This window comes from Gymnodraco acuticeps, unplaced genomic scaffold (genome assembly GCF_902827175.1).
Source record: "Gymnodraco acuticeps unplaced genomic scaffold, fGymAcu1.1, whole genome shotgun sequence".
In the NCBI taxonomy this organism is placed as follows: domain Eukaryota; kingdom Metazoa; phylum Chordata; class Actinopteri; order Perciformes; family Bathydraconidae; genus Gymnodraco; species Gymnodraco acuticeps.
In genome coordinates this window covers 8782627-8802720 of record NW_022990295.1, presented here as the reverse complement: position 1 = coordinate 8802720, position 20094 = coordinate 8782627, and the positions used below count along the sequence as shown (strand labels likewise).

The window sequence follows — 20094 nt, the reverse complement described above, 5'->3', positions numbered from 1 at the left end:
TTACAAAACATTGTTCTAATTTGTTGTCTTTGTGTATTCGAGTTCTCAGGCTTTGCACATTAGATGGGCGTCCTGTCCGCGGTCCCACTGAACTAGAGAACAACCAGTACTATGTCGCAGTTGGTGTAGAAAAATTCAAAGCTCTCCAATATTATCACTGCAACCCCTGCAGGGATGTAATGAGGGAAAACAACAGAATTGAAGGGTATAACACTGAGGGTCTTTTGTCCATTAAATAAGTTTATATCTAAATATTTAAAATAAACACTTAATCCATATTCTGATTTGAAAAGAAAAGAGAACATATTCATTTTGGGTTTCCCCTTTTCCACCTGCAGCCAAGTCACCCTGCCTGCAGTTGGAAGACAAGACCTCCAAAGGTTGCGGTGAGTACTTTTGCTCCAGAGTTGTTTGCAATTTGACATCTGGTTGTTCACTTTCTCCCGCCATGCTCAGTTTTCTCCCTAAATTCCCTCTAGTTTATTGCTGTAACACCTTGGTAGCATCACAGTTGAAAAGCGTGTCTTTGCACACACAGCATTTCAATTAACATTTCCCACATGTGAGACTTGTTGGTGGGGGTGCAATTCGTTATGAAACAGCGCTATCATCAATCACTGTCTGCAGGAGGCATTGCGTTACCTTTGCTTTTCACTTTGATGGGTAATCCCCACAGAGAAAGGCTGGCCCACTTGATCAAGCGCAGTGAGCCTCATAGACAGATCATATGCACCAGGGGGGGACTCTACTGACTGAAAAAAAGAAAAAAGAAAGAAATCTCTTATTCAAACCAGAACCAGGACAATCTGTATTGTGATTAAGTAGACAGTGAAGTGCTTTGACTCCATATGAGGATTGCGATGCTGTGGGCCCGAGATGTACACCAAATCACACGGTGAACATGAGAACATGCCCACTCAGCAAGTTGAGGTGGAGATGGGTGGGGTCCTGTGAGAGATGTGTCTGACACCTGATTCTTCTAACCATGAAAGATGACAACGCTGTGGCAGATGCCAATTTTTTTTCGGATGGAGAAACATTTCCCATGCCTTATCTCTTGCTGTATCTGTAGTCGTCTACCTTTTTATATTCAGAAATCTGATGCATATTTATCAGCAATATATTAGAATCTGTTAGGGGAATTGGAATATTTCTTCATCTTATTAAAATCTAGTCAATCATAAAACAGTATATGGAAACCATACTGTTAAGAATCTTTGCTTCACTGAGGTTCATTGACTTTAAAATCTGATTCAACACCCTCTGCCATTTCACAAAGCGCCATGAGGTGGAGACAGAGACAGAGACATGGCTATGTTTTCATCCACCAGCTCATTGTAGTATTATTCATTCAATGAACATGAAGCTGCCCCATTACACCCCCCTTTGCCTCCACGTCTGAACCCTCATGAATTTGTAAACATGATTTGACCAGTTAATAAGGACTTTTCAGAGGGGAACGACACATGTGAGGAAAGCTGCCCTCTGTCTTGATCTGTCGGCTGCTTTAGCCTACTGATTACACATCCATTTATAGGGTCATGTGCGTCATTAATTTCAGTTTGACCTCACAAAACAACAGCAGTCTGGTTTGAAATGCCAGTAAAAAGATCCTTTAAACATGCCCACTGAAGCTGTGTAAAATATAACCTTGCTTTTGCCACCTCGCACTACGGGAACGGTGTCTGCTGTCTGCAGAGCGTTTTCTGCACCGCTGAATGGGACATCTGGTCTGAAGCAACCACTGAAGTCTGAAGTGACGGCTCTGCAGAGTGTAATATTGAAACTCTCTAGCACACCATGTTCCCATTGGGATCGAGCATATATGCTGAGTTTGGTGTTCACAGACATGATGAGGTAGAAACTTTTGAGGTAGACGTCGCATAAAGACGTGATTAATAGCAGGGAATAGCAAAGAGAATAATGATGTGAATAAAAGCAAAGTACTTTTCACATAAAAGTGATAATAATGAGCAGTGCGGTTGCGCTTCACATGTACTTCACACTTCCTGTGAAAACAGCCCAGAAAGGCTGACTAAACCTTTTAATAGCTGCACTGCCTGACATCAGCGATGACTTGCTGCTGCTGCTCTCCATTTCTCTGCTGTTTCTGGATGATGTCATTGGTGAGGGGAAGTAGCAATGCCCCATGGAAAAACTATACCCCCCCACTGCTGCCAGCATGTCTGCTCGCTGGGAGTGGCTCCTCCTGATACCACAGCCAGTATGGATGGAGGCTGCTCGGTCAAATTGGTTGGGACCCCCGTTTTCCCCTAGCTATCATATCACGGCATCCTCTTGTTGACTCCTGTTCTCCGCCACTTGAGAGGGCCACAGATTATTTGCTGCTCGGTCCCCCTGAGTCCTGTTCACACTAACTTTAGCACTCTCTTCCTCTCTCTTGGCCTCTCTCTCCGGGGCCTCCTGATACACAGAGTTGTGTGCTCCCCCAGGACACACACTGTAGATATGTAATGCAGAACGAGAGGCGGGATGACCTCAGCTTTTCCACTGCTGCGTTTCCAGTCTCGCTGCTACTCGTGCTGTACTCTCTGCGGCGGCCCTCGTCCTCTGCTTTCCCCTCCCCGAGTGAGACAGTCTTGATTTAACTTTGTTGATTTAAATAAGGTCTATTTACATCCCACCACCAGGCTGTAAACATGGAAAACAAGCTGTTCAATTTTTGATTGCCCAGATGTATTTTGATTTTCAACTTTGCGCCGAAGTCGCTCCGCATCACTCGTAGACGAATCGAGGTTGGCGAAAAACTGAATTAACAGCTCACACATGCGACAGTGCCACTGCTATGTTGTCTTTGATCTCGTGTGGTTCTGTGGACACTGCGGCGCTGCAGTGTGAACTCTGTTTCAACTCTCCTCCGCTGAATATACAAACTTCACTCTGCTTTTGTTGTTTTCTTTTCCTCCCTCGGCCCACCAACGGCTGTAGAGATTCAAAAGAATACCAACAGACTTTGCCTGTGCATTAAAGAAAGCAAACAAGTGAAGAAACAACGCTGCTATTCCCCCAGGGCCATGTTAGTGAGCTTACAAACACCATTGCCAGAAGTGTATTCTGGTGGAAGCCTGAGATCACTACACTATCCCTGGAGCCAGCCCAGGGATCCAGCCAGGTAGCTGCAGTAAAGAGCACTGTTGCTGAAAAAGAAACATTAAGTCTGCTCCATCCCGTGCTCTGTGTCTCTGTAAGGGAGACATACCTCGCTACCTACAGAGGGGAGAAAATTGCCTTTTGTGGAAGCATTAATTCAGATGTGTACCCTGCTGTCTGAACATCACTCTGAACTCTCCCCACTGCTCTCTCTCCGTTTCACTCTCTACCACCATGCAACTAAGTCCCAGGCTTGTTTTTTCCCCCTCGCCTCTCCATCAATAACCTTCTGCTGTCTGCTGTTGAAGAATAAGTTATTCCCTACGACTCCCTCCCTTTCCCTTTAAGCTTGTTTGGATTTTCATTGTTTGATCTGGCTTGATAAATAAGACAAATGCAGTTAGAAATTCATGGCTGCCCCATTTCATCAATAAATGATTAGTTTGCCACGCTCCCCAGTGATTGATAGGTTGTGCACGGGATGTATTGGAACCAGATGAATTCAATACAGTAGGAGTCACGGGGGACCTACAAAGCATATCAGCTCATGAAAAATTGAGGTCAATGGAAAATGTAAAAAAGCGTTGAGAAGAAAGGATAAAACAAGTTTTGCCCCGATGTGTTTTGTCTTTTTTTCTTCTTCCTCTTTATAAAACAACAGCAAAAGTCAATGATGAATCACAGAGAAATCTGAGGAAATACGCCTTAATATGTGCCCCTGTTCTCTTCTCTCTTTTGTCTCTTCATGTAGTTTGCTCACACAGGCTTTAGAGAGGACCTTGAGCACACAGCCAGGGACCAGATGAAGAAACAAGCCAAACCGGAGAGAACCAAACAACAGAGGCAGGTGTCCAGAAACCCAGTTCTCCCCTCCACAGGGGGTAAGCAGAGCAATTCTATAGAAAAAAATGTCTCTCTCCAGCCCCGGGTCCTTCCAATGGTTTTCCTCCTCCAATAGCCACTTTACAGCTAAGGGCATATGAAGAATACTGTTGGTATTTTGAAGAGAAATGTATATGCATGGGTTTGGGTACAGTATGTGTTCATGTCTAGAGGCACACATGTAGGCATTTGCTTCGTTTTACATGTGTGCAAGTTGTGAGTTTAAGGTTTTTTGGACACATATCAAACATATATATGGCAGGTGAAACAGATTATTTTAGATTCTCTGCGTGTTCTTTTAAGTCCAACAGAACCCAGCTCCCCGCTCTTTGAAGGAAACACAAGTCCTTTCTGTGAATATTAAACAGAACAAGACTTCAAACCTCATCTAAAAGGCTTGAATCATAGATGAATTCAATCAGGCCATTTTGTTGAATATGCATCCAGAAAGCCTTGTTAACTATGTGGGCAAAAACAAAATGCTCTAACTTTCTCGAGATTCAAATGCTAATAAGTTATTAATCACAAAGAACGCTGATGAAAGACTGTTAAAGTGACAAAACACTGCTTTATATGAATGGTTTGAACTTTTAAGCATTGGCGCTGTTTAAAATGGATATTGTGTTTATTATTTATACACAATTATATTGTGTGCTTGTGATCCACATTATTCAGTTGTTGTTTTCATGGGTGTTTTGTCTCTATCTGTGCACAATAATACAATGACTCAACTTCAAGAGACTCATCTGACTGTACCACATCTAACATGAAGATACAGTATATAGCATAGGTGGGCTAGTGCTTACAATTTCCCATTATTAAATAGAAGTTTGTATTTGTATTTATTTATAGAAGGACCATGCATACAAAAACATTAATCTCAGCAAAGAGAAGAGATGCAATATGCCAGATTATAGCTAATAGCTCATTTCCATCTGTGGTCCTCAGGCAGGTTCATAACAATCGATAAACAAATAATAACATTGTATGATCTATATCAGTCAAACCATTTTAAAACCTGATTTAAGTACAGCTCAAGAAAGTCACTATTGGATTGCAGTTCTCCGGCGACATTCAGGCCCTTTTTTTCATGCCTATAGGAACAGTTTTTATTCCACAAAACACACAATTGAAAGAGTTATAAAATAGAATCTGCAAGTCATCTTTAAATAATCTCTTATGACCCTAAAACAGTAAATAGCGCAGAGTTTGAAATCAGCATCTGATACAGTATCTGAGCTTTTGGCACCAGATTTCTTCCATTCTTTTAAAACATTATCTTTGAGTGACTTCAAAAAGAGATCAAAACGTTTCGTCTCCTACTTCCACCTGACTGAAAAACATAATGACGTATATTATATTTTGTGTCTGTATAATTGCTTCTTTGAGCTATTAACCACACGCATTTTTCTATACATTGTTCCTATCACTAATTAATCTACCGTGCTTTGTTATTTATTATTTAAATGAAATGACTTAAGACTAATGAAGTAGATTCTAGCTCAATAGCGTGTTTAATTATTCACATTCCACCCCATCCAGCAGCCGCAGACAAAAAAGGAGTTTGTTTACAAGGAAAAAACGATGTGACATTGCCGTATGAGCTATTCTCCACATGCATCAACCTGAGCGACCTGTCACTGTCAGGAACTAACCCTGGTCTGAGAGTTCACGCTGGCCGGCCATATTTGTGGCAGGGCAGCTGTGGCCCTTTGGTCTGTGGGACCACTCTAAATAAATAAATGGCTTGACAGCAGCATTGATCTCTGGTGAAGTTGAGCAGGAGAGGCAAAGGGAGAGGGCAGTGAGGGATGGAGGGGGTATAGAGAGGGAGAGAATGAGTGTGCAGAAGAATGAGCCGGTGACGGCCAGCGGATGAGGTAATTGTGATTAATCCCTTTTTCTCAGAGGGCAGTGTGTTCAATGCACAAAACAAAAGAAGGGAGATGGCAGGAGCAGCCGAGGTGCAGGAAGACGACCAGTTAAAGGTGGACCTGCCTATTGATCAGGTAAAACACAACCCCATACTGAACTGCCACCTCATGAGGTCTTTAGCATACACTCTTTCCACAGCTTGGTCCTATTTATCTGACAGGAAATGACAGGAAAATAATTTATTCCAGTCTAAAAACACCAACATCACCATGAGCCACCTGGTCATCTGCTGAATGCAAAATATATCCAACTAATTCTATTATTATAAATATACAGAGGTAGAAGAAGTACTCGGATCTTGTACTTGTGTAAAAGTAGAAGTAGCAGAGTGAAGGAATACTCTGTAAAAAAAAAAGTCCTGTTCAATAGGTTGAAAAGGACAGAAGTATCAGCATCAAAATATACTTAAAGTACCAAAAGTAAAAGTACTAATTATGCAGATTGGTCCATTTCAGAATAATATATATTATATGTTTTGATTATAATTATTGATGCCTTAAAGTGTTTTTACATCTGGTAAAGGTGCAGCTAGTTTGAATTACTTTGTATACTGCAGGGTAGCTTGAGAATTTACTCCAGGTGGAACTGAAGTCTTATTTGATATTATTATATTTCACATCATTCATCCAAACCTGCAAAGTTACTAAAAGTATTAAATAAATGTAATGGATTTGAAGTAGCATAACATGGAAATACTCAAATAAAGTACAAGTATCTCAACATTGTACTTAAGTACAGTACTTGAGTAAATATACTTAGTTACTTTACACCACTGTAAATATATATTATAGCTTATATTGGTCATACATCTATAGATTGTTGTAATTGAAGACAAATAAAAGTTGATCCTCCCAGCAAGCTTAGTTGGGTTTGATGGACCAGTGTTTGCTGCTATAGCATCTCTCCCCATCTTCCTCCAATAAACCTTTCTGTGTGCTGAGAAAACAGTTCTAGGGCAGCATAACATAATGTTCTGCTCAGAATAAGACACAGACACAAATGCTCAGTAGCAACAAATATATAAATATTTAGCAGAATCAATACAGCAGTAGAGTACAGTGTAAGCCAAGAGGGATCTTGTTTTCTCCCGCCCCGCAGGTTGAGGCCAAGATAGTTGACGAGGAGTCAGAAGATGGAAGTTTTTCTGTCTCCCTCCATGATTCAGACAGCTTCTGTCTGCAGAGTTGTTTGTCTGCAGCTTCCAGTAAGGATGTAAGCACCCTATTTATGAGTTTCACGTAGTTACTATTTCACATATAGTTCATTTTTACTATTTTATTATGTCCAGTTTTTTCAGGTCACATTAAATGGTCTAACCAGCAATTATAGTGATCACCATTTCTATAATTGCAAGAGCAAAATACCTGTTTCCAGCAGCTATACTGTTTTTCTGTCTCCATGGTTCCCTCTGTGAATCGTGTGTCGTGTGTTTTATCAGAGCAGAGTTTCTTCGAGGCGAGGAGGCACAGGGCGCAGTACTGAAGACACAGGATCAGAGACATCTCAGGTACAACTTGATGTATCATAATAGAGTTCATACGGCTTAGCTGTAGCCACACACACTCAATGTATCACAGCTTCGAGCTTATAAAATGCATTCATGTGTGCATTTGTGATTAGAGTAGAGCCCCATAACAGTATGTGGTTGTATTTGATATCTGCCCTCCACTCTGGTGATTGTGTGTGCGCACCGTGATGAAGTAGGGCTGCGTCGTGTATACAGATGTTTTTGCATGGATCTGTGGTTCCTAGAAATTACACTCATTTAAATACACTTATTTTGCTCTAATAATCCTCCAGGGACAGCGACATGAGGCAGTGTAACTGTGATGAATGCCCACAATAGTTGGGTGATATTACTATTCCAAGCAATTTCATTTGGCTTTGAAATGAGAAGATATTGAGTCTTATTTAAGTAATCAATAACCTTGAACATTTTGTTTTAATGAAAACTATAATTCCAAGCAGTGGCAATTACACCATAGGGGAATGTTTTGGTGTGGTGATGGTTTTTTGCTGCTGTATGCACTTTTGAAATAAAGATATTCGTATCTGGATAATTATTGACTTCTTGGAGCCAGTTATGACCCTGGCTAAAGACCTCATCAATATCTTAATTCATTACTTATCACTTATACCCATACAGGAATGTTGCTGATTCAGATTGGCTATGGATTGCAAGGGAAGACTATTAGATAATGGAAAATAATAATAATTGTTATTGGTATGGACTTATTTTTTGCAATAACTATCTCACCATGCACTTTTTTTGATTTGTCAGCTAATGAAGACTGGCAGAAGGAGAACGTAGGATTTTTTTTTTTTATACTAGCTCTGAAGTTGAAAACCTCCTGCAGGAACACATCTTAAGCAACATATTTCTTGTATTTCAACACTAGAATTATCCATGTTCTATCAGTGCTGTATTTAAAGGTCCCCTATTGTACTGTTTTTCATCAACATATTATAGGTCTCAGATATATACAAAACATGTCTCTGAAGTGTTTGGCTTGAAATACCAAACGGATCATGCACAATGGTGCTCTAGGAGGAGATTCAGGTGATAAGGTGGCGGGTGTTACCTTGGTTAGTTATTGGCTAATTGTTACACAAGCCAAAAAATCGTAATGACATCATAAAGTGCCCAAAATCTGATCAGCTCATTTTCAGACAGGTTTTTATAGAAATGGATCAGGACAAAAAGTGAGCGAATATTTTTTCCTGAAACTTTCAGAATCTCTTTACACAGAGGGGACACATGTTTATGTATAAAATACATGAAAAGTGGATTTTGCATGATAAGTGACCTTTAAGGACGTAATTTAACCTGAAAAATATGAAAAATTGTGCTAGAAATTAAAAACACTTTTTTTTTACCAACCTCAATTTAGCATTTGTCGCAATTCTGTTTTATGCTCATTTATTTTTCCAGTATATCATAAAAGTTGTCCTCAGACCAGAAATAACAGTGCCGCAGGTGGGACTTACCACTCTAACCCTCATTGATGCTCACTCTCCTGTTTTTCTCTGTGAGTCCTAACAGACTCTCTCTGTCTCGTTGTCGGCAACATCATCGTTTAGAGGGTTGTGAATAATAATGAGGAATAACTGCACTGCTATGACTCATACTTTGAGCTGAGTTTGGACACATTTCCTCCCACTCCAGCGCTCATATGTCCTCGCGAAATGCCCCATGCACTCCGTATCTATGTGCATGTATATAGTATATATTGATGACCAAATTCAATTACATGATTACATTTTCAGCCCAAGCTTTAAATGATTTATAGCATTGAATTTAAATAGTGAATACATTTGCAGACAGTACACCGGCGAGGCAGTTGCGTGCGTGGGATATTGACCTGTGTGGTCCGGGCCAAATAAAGAATAACGAGATTCAGCATCTCTGCCAAGTGGAGACGTCCGCTGGGAGTGAGGCTATCTCAGTGGAAGGGGAGCGAAGGATGGTTGGGATGGAGCCTGGTGCACATTTATCAAAGCTTTTCTTATAATCACTTGACTGACTTTTGTTGGGCTGTCTGAAGGTTGGGTTTTCCTTTTAGAGTGCACTCTGTTAAGGAGGTGATTGATTTCATAAGGGGGGACTCTGTCTATGTTGTAGATGTCATACACTTTGAGGAAATGTGGACAAGGGTAGATTTGTACTCACTGGTGCGGGTATTGTGTTTACAACTATCATTTGTTTTGATTTAACCATATTGGCTGATTTATCAACAAGTGAGCTAAGCATTTTTTCTTAATTAATATTGTTAGAAATGCCAATATGACTAGGGATGTTTGATCAATTGCCTTCCTCTTCTTAAGAATTTTGTGATAAAGAATCGAATCATTATTGAGCCCGCCATTGATCCATTCCTTTCCTTTTCCAACGCAAGTCCACTTCATTTGTCTTTCAGCTGTTTTTACGTGCTCCTATTCCCTGAAGCTTAGGTTAGCCGTTTCAAAGGCCTCTTTCTCTCCATGCAAGGTCAACTATAATCAACTCTAGACAATGTCACCGCCTTGCATTTCCAGAGCCAGGCAGAGGAAGACGACTCCTCTGGGCTTTTAGGACCTACTGCATTATACCATTCAATTACTGTTCATTAGACAGTGTACAGCCATTAATCAGACTGAGATGTTCTGCTAGTCCTCAGCGGGGACAATGAACTAGCGGAAATGCATTCTGTTTTCCTGTCTGGACCACTGTGTAGTGGTAAGGAGAGAGATGACACGTTGGAAGGCACTGAAGCTTTAAGCACAGCGCACATCCTAAACTGAGCCTCTACTCCACTTTCTGGGTCTGTTTTTAAGTGAAGTTCTCTGCTCCGTGCAGCCTTGTCTTTGAATTTTAAGAAACATAGGCTTTGTCAGAGATTTACTGCATATGTGGGAGAGTATTACGAATCTGATATATCACTAAAAGGTGAGAAAGCTGACAGATTTACCGATTAGAGCTGCATATGCATTGAATATGACTAGATGATGATATGAGAAACTGATTTATGTTTTCCAGGAGGCTAGAGAGTGGGAGGTGTGTTCCAGGCTGCGCAGAATACGGTCACGGGTGTCCCGGTTTTTCAAGGGTAGGTTCATCAAAGCATAAAGCCCGGTAGTAGCTCACTGGCAGGAGCAGCGGCGGCCCCCGCGTTCCCCTCTGCAGCACCTAATACACCCATAAAGAGACCACTAATACACTCTGCATTACCAGTTCCTCCCTCACATTGCATGTCACCGGATCCACAACCACCTCTCAACATCTGGGACAGCTTTGCGCCATGCTTTATGGAGACCATCTGGTTGAGTGGGTTTCTTGCCTCCCCAATCTCAGATGACTTATTCTAGTATTAAAGGCACCTGCACATCAAGGTGTGCCACGCTGAGAGCCGGGGATTATTCACTACTCTTTATATTTCCCATGTCGTTTGTAATTTGGAACCACTCAGACAGAATGAGAGGTATATGTACCTTGTTACTATGAAAATCCATTTTATTTACAATTGCATGGTTTGACTTTTATTTGATTGATCTAGAGAAGAACACATCCGACAAAAACACAAAATAAGTGCTTTACACATTTGATTATGGGGGAAAAAAAGATAACATAGTTTTAAAACACAAACCAAGGCAATGATGTGAACTTGACATTCTCCTTTGTTGGGAGAATATGCCTTTCAGCTGGTTCAGGCAATTTCATTGTAATTGCCGGCAAAACATAGGCTTTGGTGGTGGAGCATCTTCAATTGTTCCTTGTGAGAATTCCAAAGGTGGCTAAATGGAACTGGATGTGAGTCCCTGCACGTGGTTATCACTGTCTGCCCTTCAATCGGAGCTTCGCCCTGTCAGTGTGACACCGGGAGGATCACTGCATCCTGCGCTAACAGCAGACTCCCTGCTTTGCTCACGTGTCATCCATTCTATCATAAGACTACACAAATGCATGTACAGACACGTGGGCCGAGTTACCTAACAGACAGGCAAGGGGTTTGCCTCATACGTGCAAGATTTTTCCGTATGTACACATATCCTCTTTCAATTATCCTCCTACTGATAGCACTACAGGTTGAGATCTGTCCTTGTACACTCTTATACTGGCTGTGATTTCCCAGCTGAATATCAATGGACACTGCAGGGGGCATTTGAGATAAATCATTGCACATTATTGCTTGCACACTCCAGACTCACATACTCGTTTTCTGTCCCCATCGCCTTATGTTGTTGCTGTTTATGAACGGTTCTGCATCATTCATGCCTCACACTCCCTAGCCGTCACCGTGGATCTGCAGATGACACAGATGCAAAGCTTAACAGCAGACTAAGAGCTGGAGAGGAGGGAAGTGGGATGTGAAAGGAAATGCAAGTGCTGTAACAAAATCTGCCACCTGCTTTGCATCAACATTTCAATATCTGGGACAGTTTTTATCCTTAACGGCGGATATATTGTGTTATTTTCAGGTTCATATCTGTATTTAGACTCTACTGTGACATGTTTACATGCGTTCATGTTCAAAAAGTGCTTTATTTTTCTCATGTGCTGCAGCACCTCTTTTCACCCTCTGTCTGAAACCAGAGTCTGCTCTGATTGTTTAGCTGGCTAGCTCTGTTGTGATTGGTCAACGGCTTAGAGCTGTCCCTCCCCTTAGTCTATCACGTACAATGTGTTGGAGCGCTAGCCAATAGAGATGCGAGTGTTACATGGTGATGTCACTTTGTTAGAGAAGTAATCAAAGGAGTCCAAAGGAGGCGTTTCAGGCAGGGGGGGGGGCAGTGTGTGGAAGAGAAACTCCCTTTGTACTTTTAACCTTTGCAGACCATTCACACACATCAAAACGTATATAACACACTACAGGAAAGGGGAAACCCATAATAGGACTCCTTTTTAAAGGAATATATCAGCGCAGTGAAAATAGGAAGACTATTCTAAAAGCAAATCTACCATCAAAGTACTTTCTCCTTCATATACTTTAGCAGGGATGTTCTGTCTTAACTTCCACATGTAAAAGTGAGAGATACTACGGGGTTCAGTTTGGCTAGAGATTCTCCTTCAAAAGTTACTGGCACCACGTACAACGGCTTTGTAATTTACGAGAACTGTTAGGGCTTCTGACAGAAGTTGTAAAGCATCTTGACTGATTGGGTAGATATGAGATGTGTGCAGTCATGGCATATTGTCGCCTATACGTGCGCAAGACATGCAGGGAGTTGCATGGCTTGCTCTGTCACAGATAAATTACACCACACAGTCAAATTAAGTTGTTGTAAATCACCTCGCGGACCGGAGACTAGTCCTGAGTGATGACCTTTACGCCTATTTGACTTTAAGTCTTATTTATGTTAATCACATCTGTATTATACCGACAGTAAAATTGTGTCATATCGAAAAGGTCATTGTTTTGCAGTGCAGCTTATGACACTGACAGGGACAGAAAAACACACTGGTTTTGTTTGGTACTAAGTGTAAGAAGTTTTTAAGAGGAAGGTTTAACTATTGAGTGTTTTCAATCTTTTTTCCATTTTGTGTTTTGCAGGAAAAATGACAAGTTAACATTCATTGCTTTGATCTGCATGACATTCATTCAAAAGGTATGTACTAAATAATATGATTTGATATCTCATTGAGTTAACTTAATATTTAAAACACAATGTAGAGTGTAGTAGAGCTTCGTTTAGATTAAGCACAGCAGGGTTCATTAACCATGTGGGGATACAGCATGTCCCATATTAATATTACAACAACTTGTGAGCATTACAGATGCTCGCTGTGGATATTAAGTGCTTATGAAATCCCACCACAAAGAGCTTCATGATATGTACGACACTAAAGCAATCACATGTTGTACGGTTGTTAGTCCACTACAATACATCTTATGATACAGAAAACATATTTATCCTCTGCTTTAGTCACTCATCCTTGTCGAGCGAATGGTATCCTTGGGGATGGCTCCGCTCAGGGAGAATGAGAGCCTTTGTTAACTACACTAAAGTTGAGGGAAAATGTATGCTTTTATTCTCATTCATCATACAGTATACATGTCATGAAAGGCCTTCAAATGATGGCAGCTCCCAAAAGCAATATGTTTCTTCAGAAAAAAGACATTTACATGGGGGAAAATAATAAGTTCCAAAGGCCGCGTGTTGAAAATCCGCCATTGTGATGTGAGAGAGGCGTCTGCGTGTGATCTCCGCTGCACTCGACACGACAGGCTCTGTGAAGTGCACCACTGCCCAGTTACACATTAGCTTTGATTGCCAGTTTGTTCTGTGCGTAGCCCGTAGCTTTGAACTGCATCTCGAGATGAAAGCCAACCTTATCCACACTGTGTCCACCGTAGACCGCTGCTGTTGCTTATTTGCTTCAGGCACCATCAAGGGCTTCGGGACTATTTTTTTCTATAGCTATTCACCACGCTGGGATGAGCATTATGTATAATTTATCCTACAATACAAGGCGAGACAGCACCCCGTCTCGACTCCATTTTAATTGAATGCCTCTTCTTTCTTCCTGCATGTTATGTGGACTGTGGTCAATGTATGACACCACTGAGGTATATCTTTGTTCCGTCCAGCTGATAGACTTTGATATTAGTGGTTCCCATGGTGAGTGCATCTCTCTTCAGTGCTTATCCCTCTCTCTCTTTCTGTTTCCTCTACGAGCCACAGAATACAGTGTCAGACTGCTAAGGACCAGACGTCCTCGTTCTCTTCTGTCTCCATAAGCCAGCTGCTCATGTATAAGATGAAACAGTGTTATAAACCAAATAAAAATGTCTTGCCTCTTGACAGCCCCACCGTGAATATATGGCCTCTTATTTCAGTGAATATATTGCATAATTATGTATGGTTATGAATATTACATGGAGGCTCACACTGAGTGCATGGTAAGATGCCTAATTGCAGAGTTTAATTATTAAGAAGCAAAGGTCCTGTGCGGGTTTTGTGAGAAGCACTTTTGATAAATTATTTTTCGCAGTTTTCTGATGAATTATTTTGGGGGCTTGTGTCTAATCAGCAGGCATAGTCAACGGCGTAACTGCTCTTGAGAGAGACTTATCTTCCCATGGAGAGGAATTACTATGCTGATTAAATCCACTGAAATCAACTAATAACTTAATGATATTGGAGTGGATCAAAAGAATGAATCATCGCCTCTCAAAGTGGTGGCTATGAAAAACACAAGGGCACAGTGATGGGAGAAATGAGGGCTGTTGCCATTGACCTCAGGGCACAGATTTAATATTTCTATGTAACATGAGGGAGAGAGAGAGTGTGCGATGGTATGTACTAAAGCAAACCAAAGCACCTCCTATTAAATACAATGCGGCGGTGCTTCTTTTTATACTTCATGTGAAGAGCTTCAAGGAAAAAGTCCAGAGAGGCTGACTAAACAAGGAATAATAAACTACATCTACCTCAAGTACTGCCAAAGCCACTAGACACAGCTGCTTGTATGACTACATTTCTATTGCTACTCCCGCTTCTTCTTCTCTATCGCGTACCATAACTGAGGCGCCCACACAAAACATATTCCTCCCTAGTAGATATGTATTCAGTTCAGGTGCACTTAGCATGCAGAAAAAAGCTTAAGGCTTGACCCCGGTATTGTGTCAAAAGACAGTTGAAAATGAATAAAACAGGCCTATCTGCATGTTACTTCAACTATAGAACATGATGTATTCCTCCATAAAAAGCTAATGGGTGTATTGCACACAATAAGAATTGTTGACCCACTTAATCGCAGTTCTGTGACAGTACGAAAGTTAGTTTACCACAACTACAGTATAGGATCAAACGCAGGGTAAAAGCTGGGCTCCCTCCTACAAAATGCATGTTGGTCTAGCACTTATGAAATGCAGTGGAGCTGCTTTTTGCAAGACCAGCACAAATATGTGAATAATTGATTGATATTGATGCGAGGATCACCTTGGTGTATCCAGTAATTGTTTGGTTTTTAATCCTCCTGTGGAGGGCAAGAGCCTGGCCATCTGTCAACAACACGTCAGGCGTCTCACATGGCAGGCACTCTGACCAGCTCAAACGCTTCAGTAAGCAGCCCCACAATTGTTCTCAACGTGATGTCAAATCAACCATTCTGCTCTGAGAGGAGGATTGAAGCTAAAGTGTTTCAGCTCTGTTTCAGGCAGGGGAATCGATGGGCTCACAGTAATAATTCTGTTTTCTTGCTGTGATATGATTGCAGTAATTATAAATGATGGATTGTAGTGTTACTCTCTATATACCTCCAAATAAAAGTGTATGTACAGTATGGTATATACAGAACACTCTTTCTCTGTTGCCTTTATTCAGGTAAATCAACCACAAATACTTCTTTACAGCTAATGTCCAAACCATCTCTGCTCTACCAAGGCAGAAGAAAATTACTTTTAGAGTGGTTTTACTTTCCAGCTAAATTCATTTTTTGCATACAATTGGAATTTGGGTAATTCATATATTGTACATAAATATTTTGAGCTTTAACTTGACCTTTGATCCTTTATTCAGAAGTTACGTTATTTGGCCTTAAAAAAAGCAAAACAAAACCAGGACAGCTAACTTCCATTTAATCTCTTCATTAATGAGTACAGTAAGCAGTATACTGTGTGATAATAATTAGGTTAAACTGAAAGGCATAATGTTAGTTTATGTTGAGAAAAATGCAACCAAAGCATTTTAATAACAACGCATAACAAAAGAAAGCCAGATAACCTTAAGGCAAGTTAAGGGATTTTTCCTTGGTTTCTCTATAACCTTTTGTAGTAAAGGCAAACCGCTCCCGCTATTTTAACCAACAAATCCACACAAGAGACACTGGATATTTATTCACACGATGGAGCAGGTCTTTATTGTTCCAAAAAGTAATTTTGACCCTGCTGAAGGTATTTTTCCTCTGTAGGGCTATTGGACAGCTTTTGTGCAGTAGAGCAATTTCAGGTTAGGTGCTTGTTATAGAACTTTTATAGGGCACTCACAGTCACAGCCTGAATAGGACAAAAGTGCCAATGAACTTTTGTATGTTGTGTGAGTGAAATGAAAATTGTTGAAGGTCATTTTATATAGCCGTCTCCACATGCTCTGAGACCTGTATTGAGCCTCCTCGCAGGCAAGATGGACAGGTGGTGTTATAAAAAGACCTTTTCGCCACTGACATCATCCAGAGCCACCAGGAGGCCACTTTTCTCTCTGTCTCTCTATCTCTCTCTCTCCCTCCCTCTCTCACTCTGTTTCAGCCTGGTTGCTGCCCACTGACTGAAGCTAATGGCTGGACGAACGGCTAAAAGCTCTCTGTATGATAAGGTAATGTAGAGTCAGGAGGAGAGAGGGAGAGATAGTGAGAGGGGAAAGAGTGATATATCAGTGAGACCATACATACTGATTATACAGTGATGAGGAAATTGTCTAAAAATAAAAACAAATGGAGAATGCTACATGATATCACTGCACCCAGATTGCTGACGGCAGTGTTTGCAGTCATATCCAGATGGTTGTGAACAGGGATGAACGGTGGGAGCCGAGACTTACTGCTGTCCTCTCGACTGACCTTCCCGATGTCACGCATGATAACACAAAAGAGAGTAGCAAGCTGTTTTTGAAAATGCATAATCAACTATGAACATTTGTGAACATTAAATAGGAAGAATTCTTCTTCTTAGGTTCGTAGTTTGCTCATATATCAGTAATTCCTTACGTTTTTTACTAGCTATTGGTGTAAGATATTATATTCACTTTTGTATTATGATTACAGCATCCACAAAAGAAACGTTTATATTGAGCTTATGTAATTTGTTCAGTCTTCACTGTCTGCAGATGGTGCCACCAGTCTACATTACTGTTACACCACCCGCTCCCTTCTGTCGCTCTCACCTTGTCTTTACTCATTTGCCTCTCTGCGGCTCCTGTCCACCAACATTATTGTGCACGCACATATGTGTATACATTTATTTATTTTTCTGTTTCTTCCCCGCTGCTTCCTTTCCTGTCCCCCTCTAACTTCCTCTCCTTCTCCTTCCACCCCCCTGTTTTCCTTTATCTGCTCCCAGACTAGCTTGTCCTCAGTAAGATGGATGTGTGCATTCCCAGGGCAGATGGCCCTGTTGTTACTCTGTGTACCCGGCTCACACTTTAACACCCGGCCTGCTTGTCTGGCCTGACGGGCCATTGCCTGGGGAAAGGAATCTACTTCTTCACTGTGCAGCAAACATGTGTGTTGCGCAGCTAACCGCATGGGTGCTCACACCTTTTTGTAAGGGAGTAAACTCCAGCAGACTGTGTGCCAAGTACACAGATGGGTTCTTTCTTTGAGGATCACACTTTTTGTTGTAGGAACACTTCAATATTCGTACATTGATTTACATAGTGAGTCATTTATTTTGTTGTCAGGAGCAGCTTTTTAAATCTTCCTACAAGGAAAGATGAACTTCAGCCAATGCAATCGCTTCTTAATGTGAATATCAAATTCAGGGTCTTGATCGTCAGATTTTTTTAGACCAAATAACCAGTTTTGGACAGTTTTTGAGATTTGTCCCAAAATGGGCAAGAAATGAAACTCGGAGGACTCAATAGTTTCTGGCAAGTGGCAACTGTTTAATGTTATCAGTCAGGGCCATCCTCAAAAGCTCCTTAAGTAAACACATAATGTGAAGGTTTTACTCCGGTTTTCACTTTCCTATTATCTTCAATCAGTTCCTAAGATATCAGTTTTATAATTGTACCTACTGAAGCTTCTAAATGTTTATTTTTCTTTAGTAAATATTGATTAATTCAAGAGTTAAAGGGATAGTGGAAATGGAACCTCAAATAGTTTCGTTTTAACTTATATACAAGCATAATTACGTACCAAAACAATCACACCTGATTTAAAAAAATATAATAATTGCCTTACGCATGTTAGAAGCACTTTATTGCAGCTTCCCCGAAGTTTTTTAGAAACGAAATGTTCGACTCAGCCAAACCGGAAGTGACGAAAACTTAGGAAGACGATACGATAACAAACCATGGCGTCTATGCAGAATGAACGTGGAAGGGCAAATATACCAGACAAAGAAGAAGGATTGTACGAGGTATCCAGTGATGATAGCGAGTCAGAAACATCCTCTCGGCTTTCCTACGAAAATGTCACTGGCCACGACAATATCCCCTCCATATTCCTCAGAGACACAGCAACCGCCATCTCACCAGTCATAGCTCACATAATTAACCTCTCCATAAAACAGGGAAAAGTACCCAAAGACTTCAAAATTGCAAGAGTAACCCCCCTGCACAAAAAGGGCTGCAAATTGGACCCAGGCAACTACCGCCCTGTTTCTATACTTACCTCCATCTCGAAAGTCATGGAAAAAATAGTATATGAACAGGTCGAAAAGTACCTCGCGGAAAAGAAACTAATCTATGAATTTCAATCTGGCTTTAGAACATCCCACTCCACTGACACATGCCTTCTTTATTTGAGCGACCACATCAAACAAGAGGTGGACGAGGGCAAGTACTGCGGCATGGTGATGCTGGACCTACAAAAGGCTTTCGACACTGTCAATCACCCCATTCTGATTGACAAGCTAAAAGCAATTGGTTTTGATAAACTATCGGTGAGCTGGATGCAATCCTACCTGGAGGGGAGAGAACAGATGGTGGAGGTAAACGGTACTCTGTCCCCCCCTCCCAGTGAGCTGTGGTGTTCCACAAGGAAGCATATTAGGTCCGTTACTGTTCCTAATTTATGTAAATGACATGTCATCAGCATGTGACTGCAACTTGTTCCTGTTCGCGGACGACTCAGCCCTGCTGGTCTCTGGCAGGAACAGGTTGCAGGTTGAAAAAACCCTCAGCTCCGAGCTCGGCAGAATCTGCACCTGACTCGCCGATAATAAATTATCATTACACCTGGGTAAAACAGAGTCCATTCTCTTCGGTTCGAAACATAATCTCAGCAAATCCGACGACTTCTCAGTTGCAGTGGGCGACATTATTGTCACAAGTAAGAAGGAAATTACATACCTAGGATCTATTCTTGAGGCAAACCTCTCCTGTGACAAAATGGCATCCAATGTAATAAAAAAAGTCAATCAAAGAACTAGATTCCTATACCGGATCTCATCTCTGGTAAACAAAAACACCCTGAAAACTCTGGCAGGAGCACTCATTCAAGGGTACTATGACTATGCTTGCACGTCATGGTACCATAGCACCTCCAAGGCGCTAAAAATAAAACTTCAAACATCGCAAAATAAACTGGTCAGACTACTGCTTGACCTTTCATCTAGAACCCACCTCACCTCTGCCCACTTTGACAACCTAGGATGGCTTAGAGTAGACGACAGAGTACAGCTACTTGCAATGGGCCTGGTCTACAAGATCCACTACACCTCTATGGTACCCATGTACATGTCAAAATTCTTCCCAAAGGTCAAGGAATACCATGATCATAACACCAGAGGGAGCTCCACAAATCATGTGAAACCCAGATTTGGCACAAAAAAGGGGGAATACACATTTCGCAATTATGCCACATCAAGGTGGAACGCTCTTCCCACAACTGTAAAGGAAAGTAAAACTATACTTACCTTCAAAACCTCTCTTAAAGAGCACCTTCGGGGGAGAGCATTGCAAAACTGGCCCCGGTAATGGTACAAATCTCAACCTGTCGTTCAATGGACAGCTTCCCCCCCCCCCATC

The 20094-nt window shown here is 41.3% G+C and overlaps 1 protein-coding gene across 1 annotated transcript in view; it reads left to right on the top strand.

Annotated features, from left to right (window-relative positions):
• LOC117549873 (doublecortin domain-containing protein 2) overlaps positions 1 to 20094 on the top strand; it is a 37697-nt gene that overhangs the window by 1897 nt on the left and 15706 nt on the right. The window contains 7 exon segments of the mRNA XM_034221975.1: positions 50 to 226; positions 339 to 358; positions 361 to 386; positions 3863 to 3992; positions 5902 to 6002; positions 7027 to 7140; positions 10445 to 10514. Of these exon segments, the coding sequence (XP_034077866.1) occupies positions 50 to 226; positions 339 to 358; positions 361 to 386; positions 3863 to 3992; positions 5902 to 6002; positions 7027 to 7140; positions 10445 to 10514 (638 nt within the window).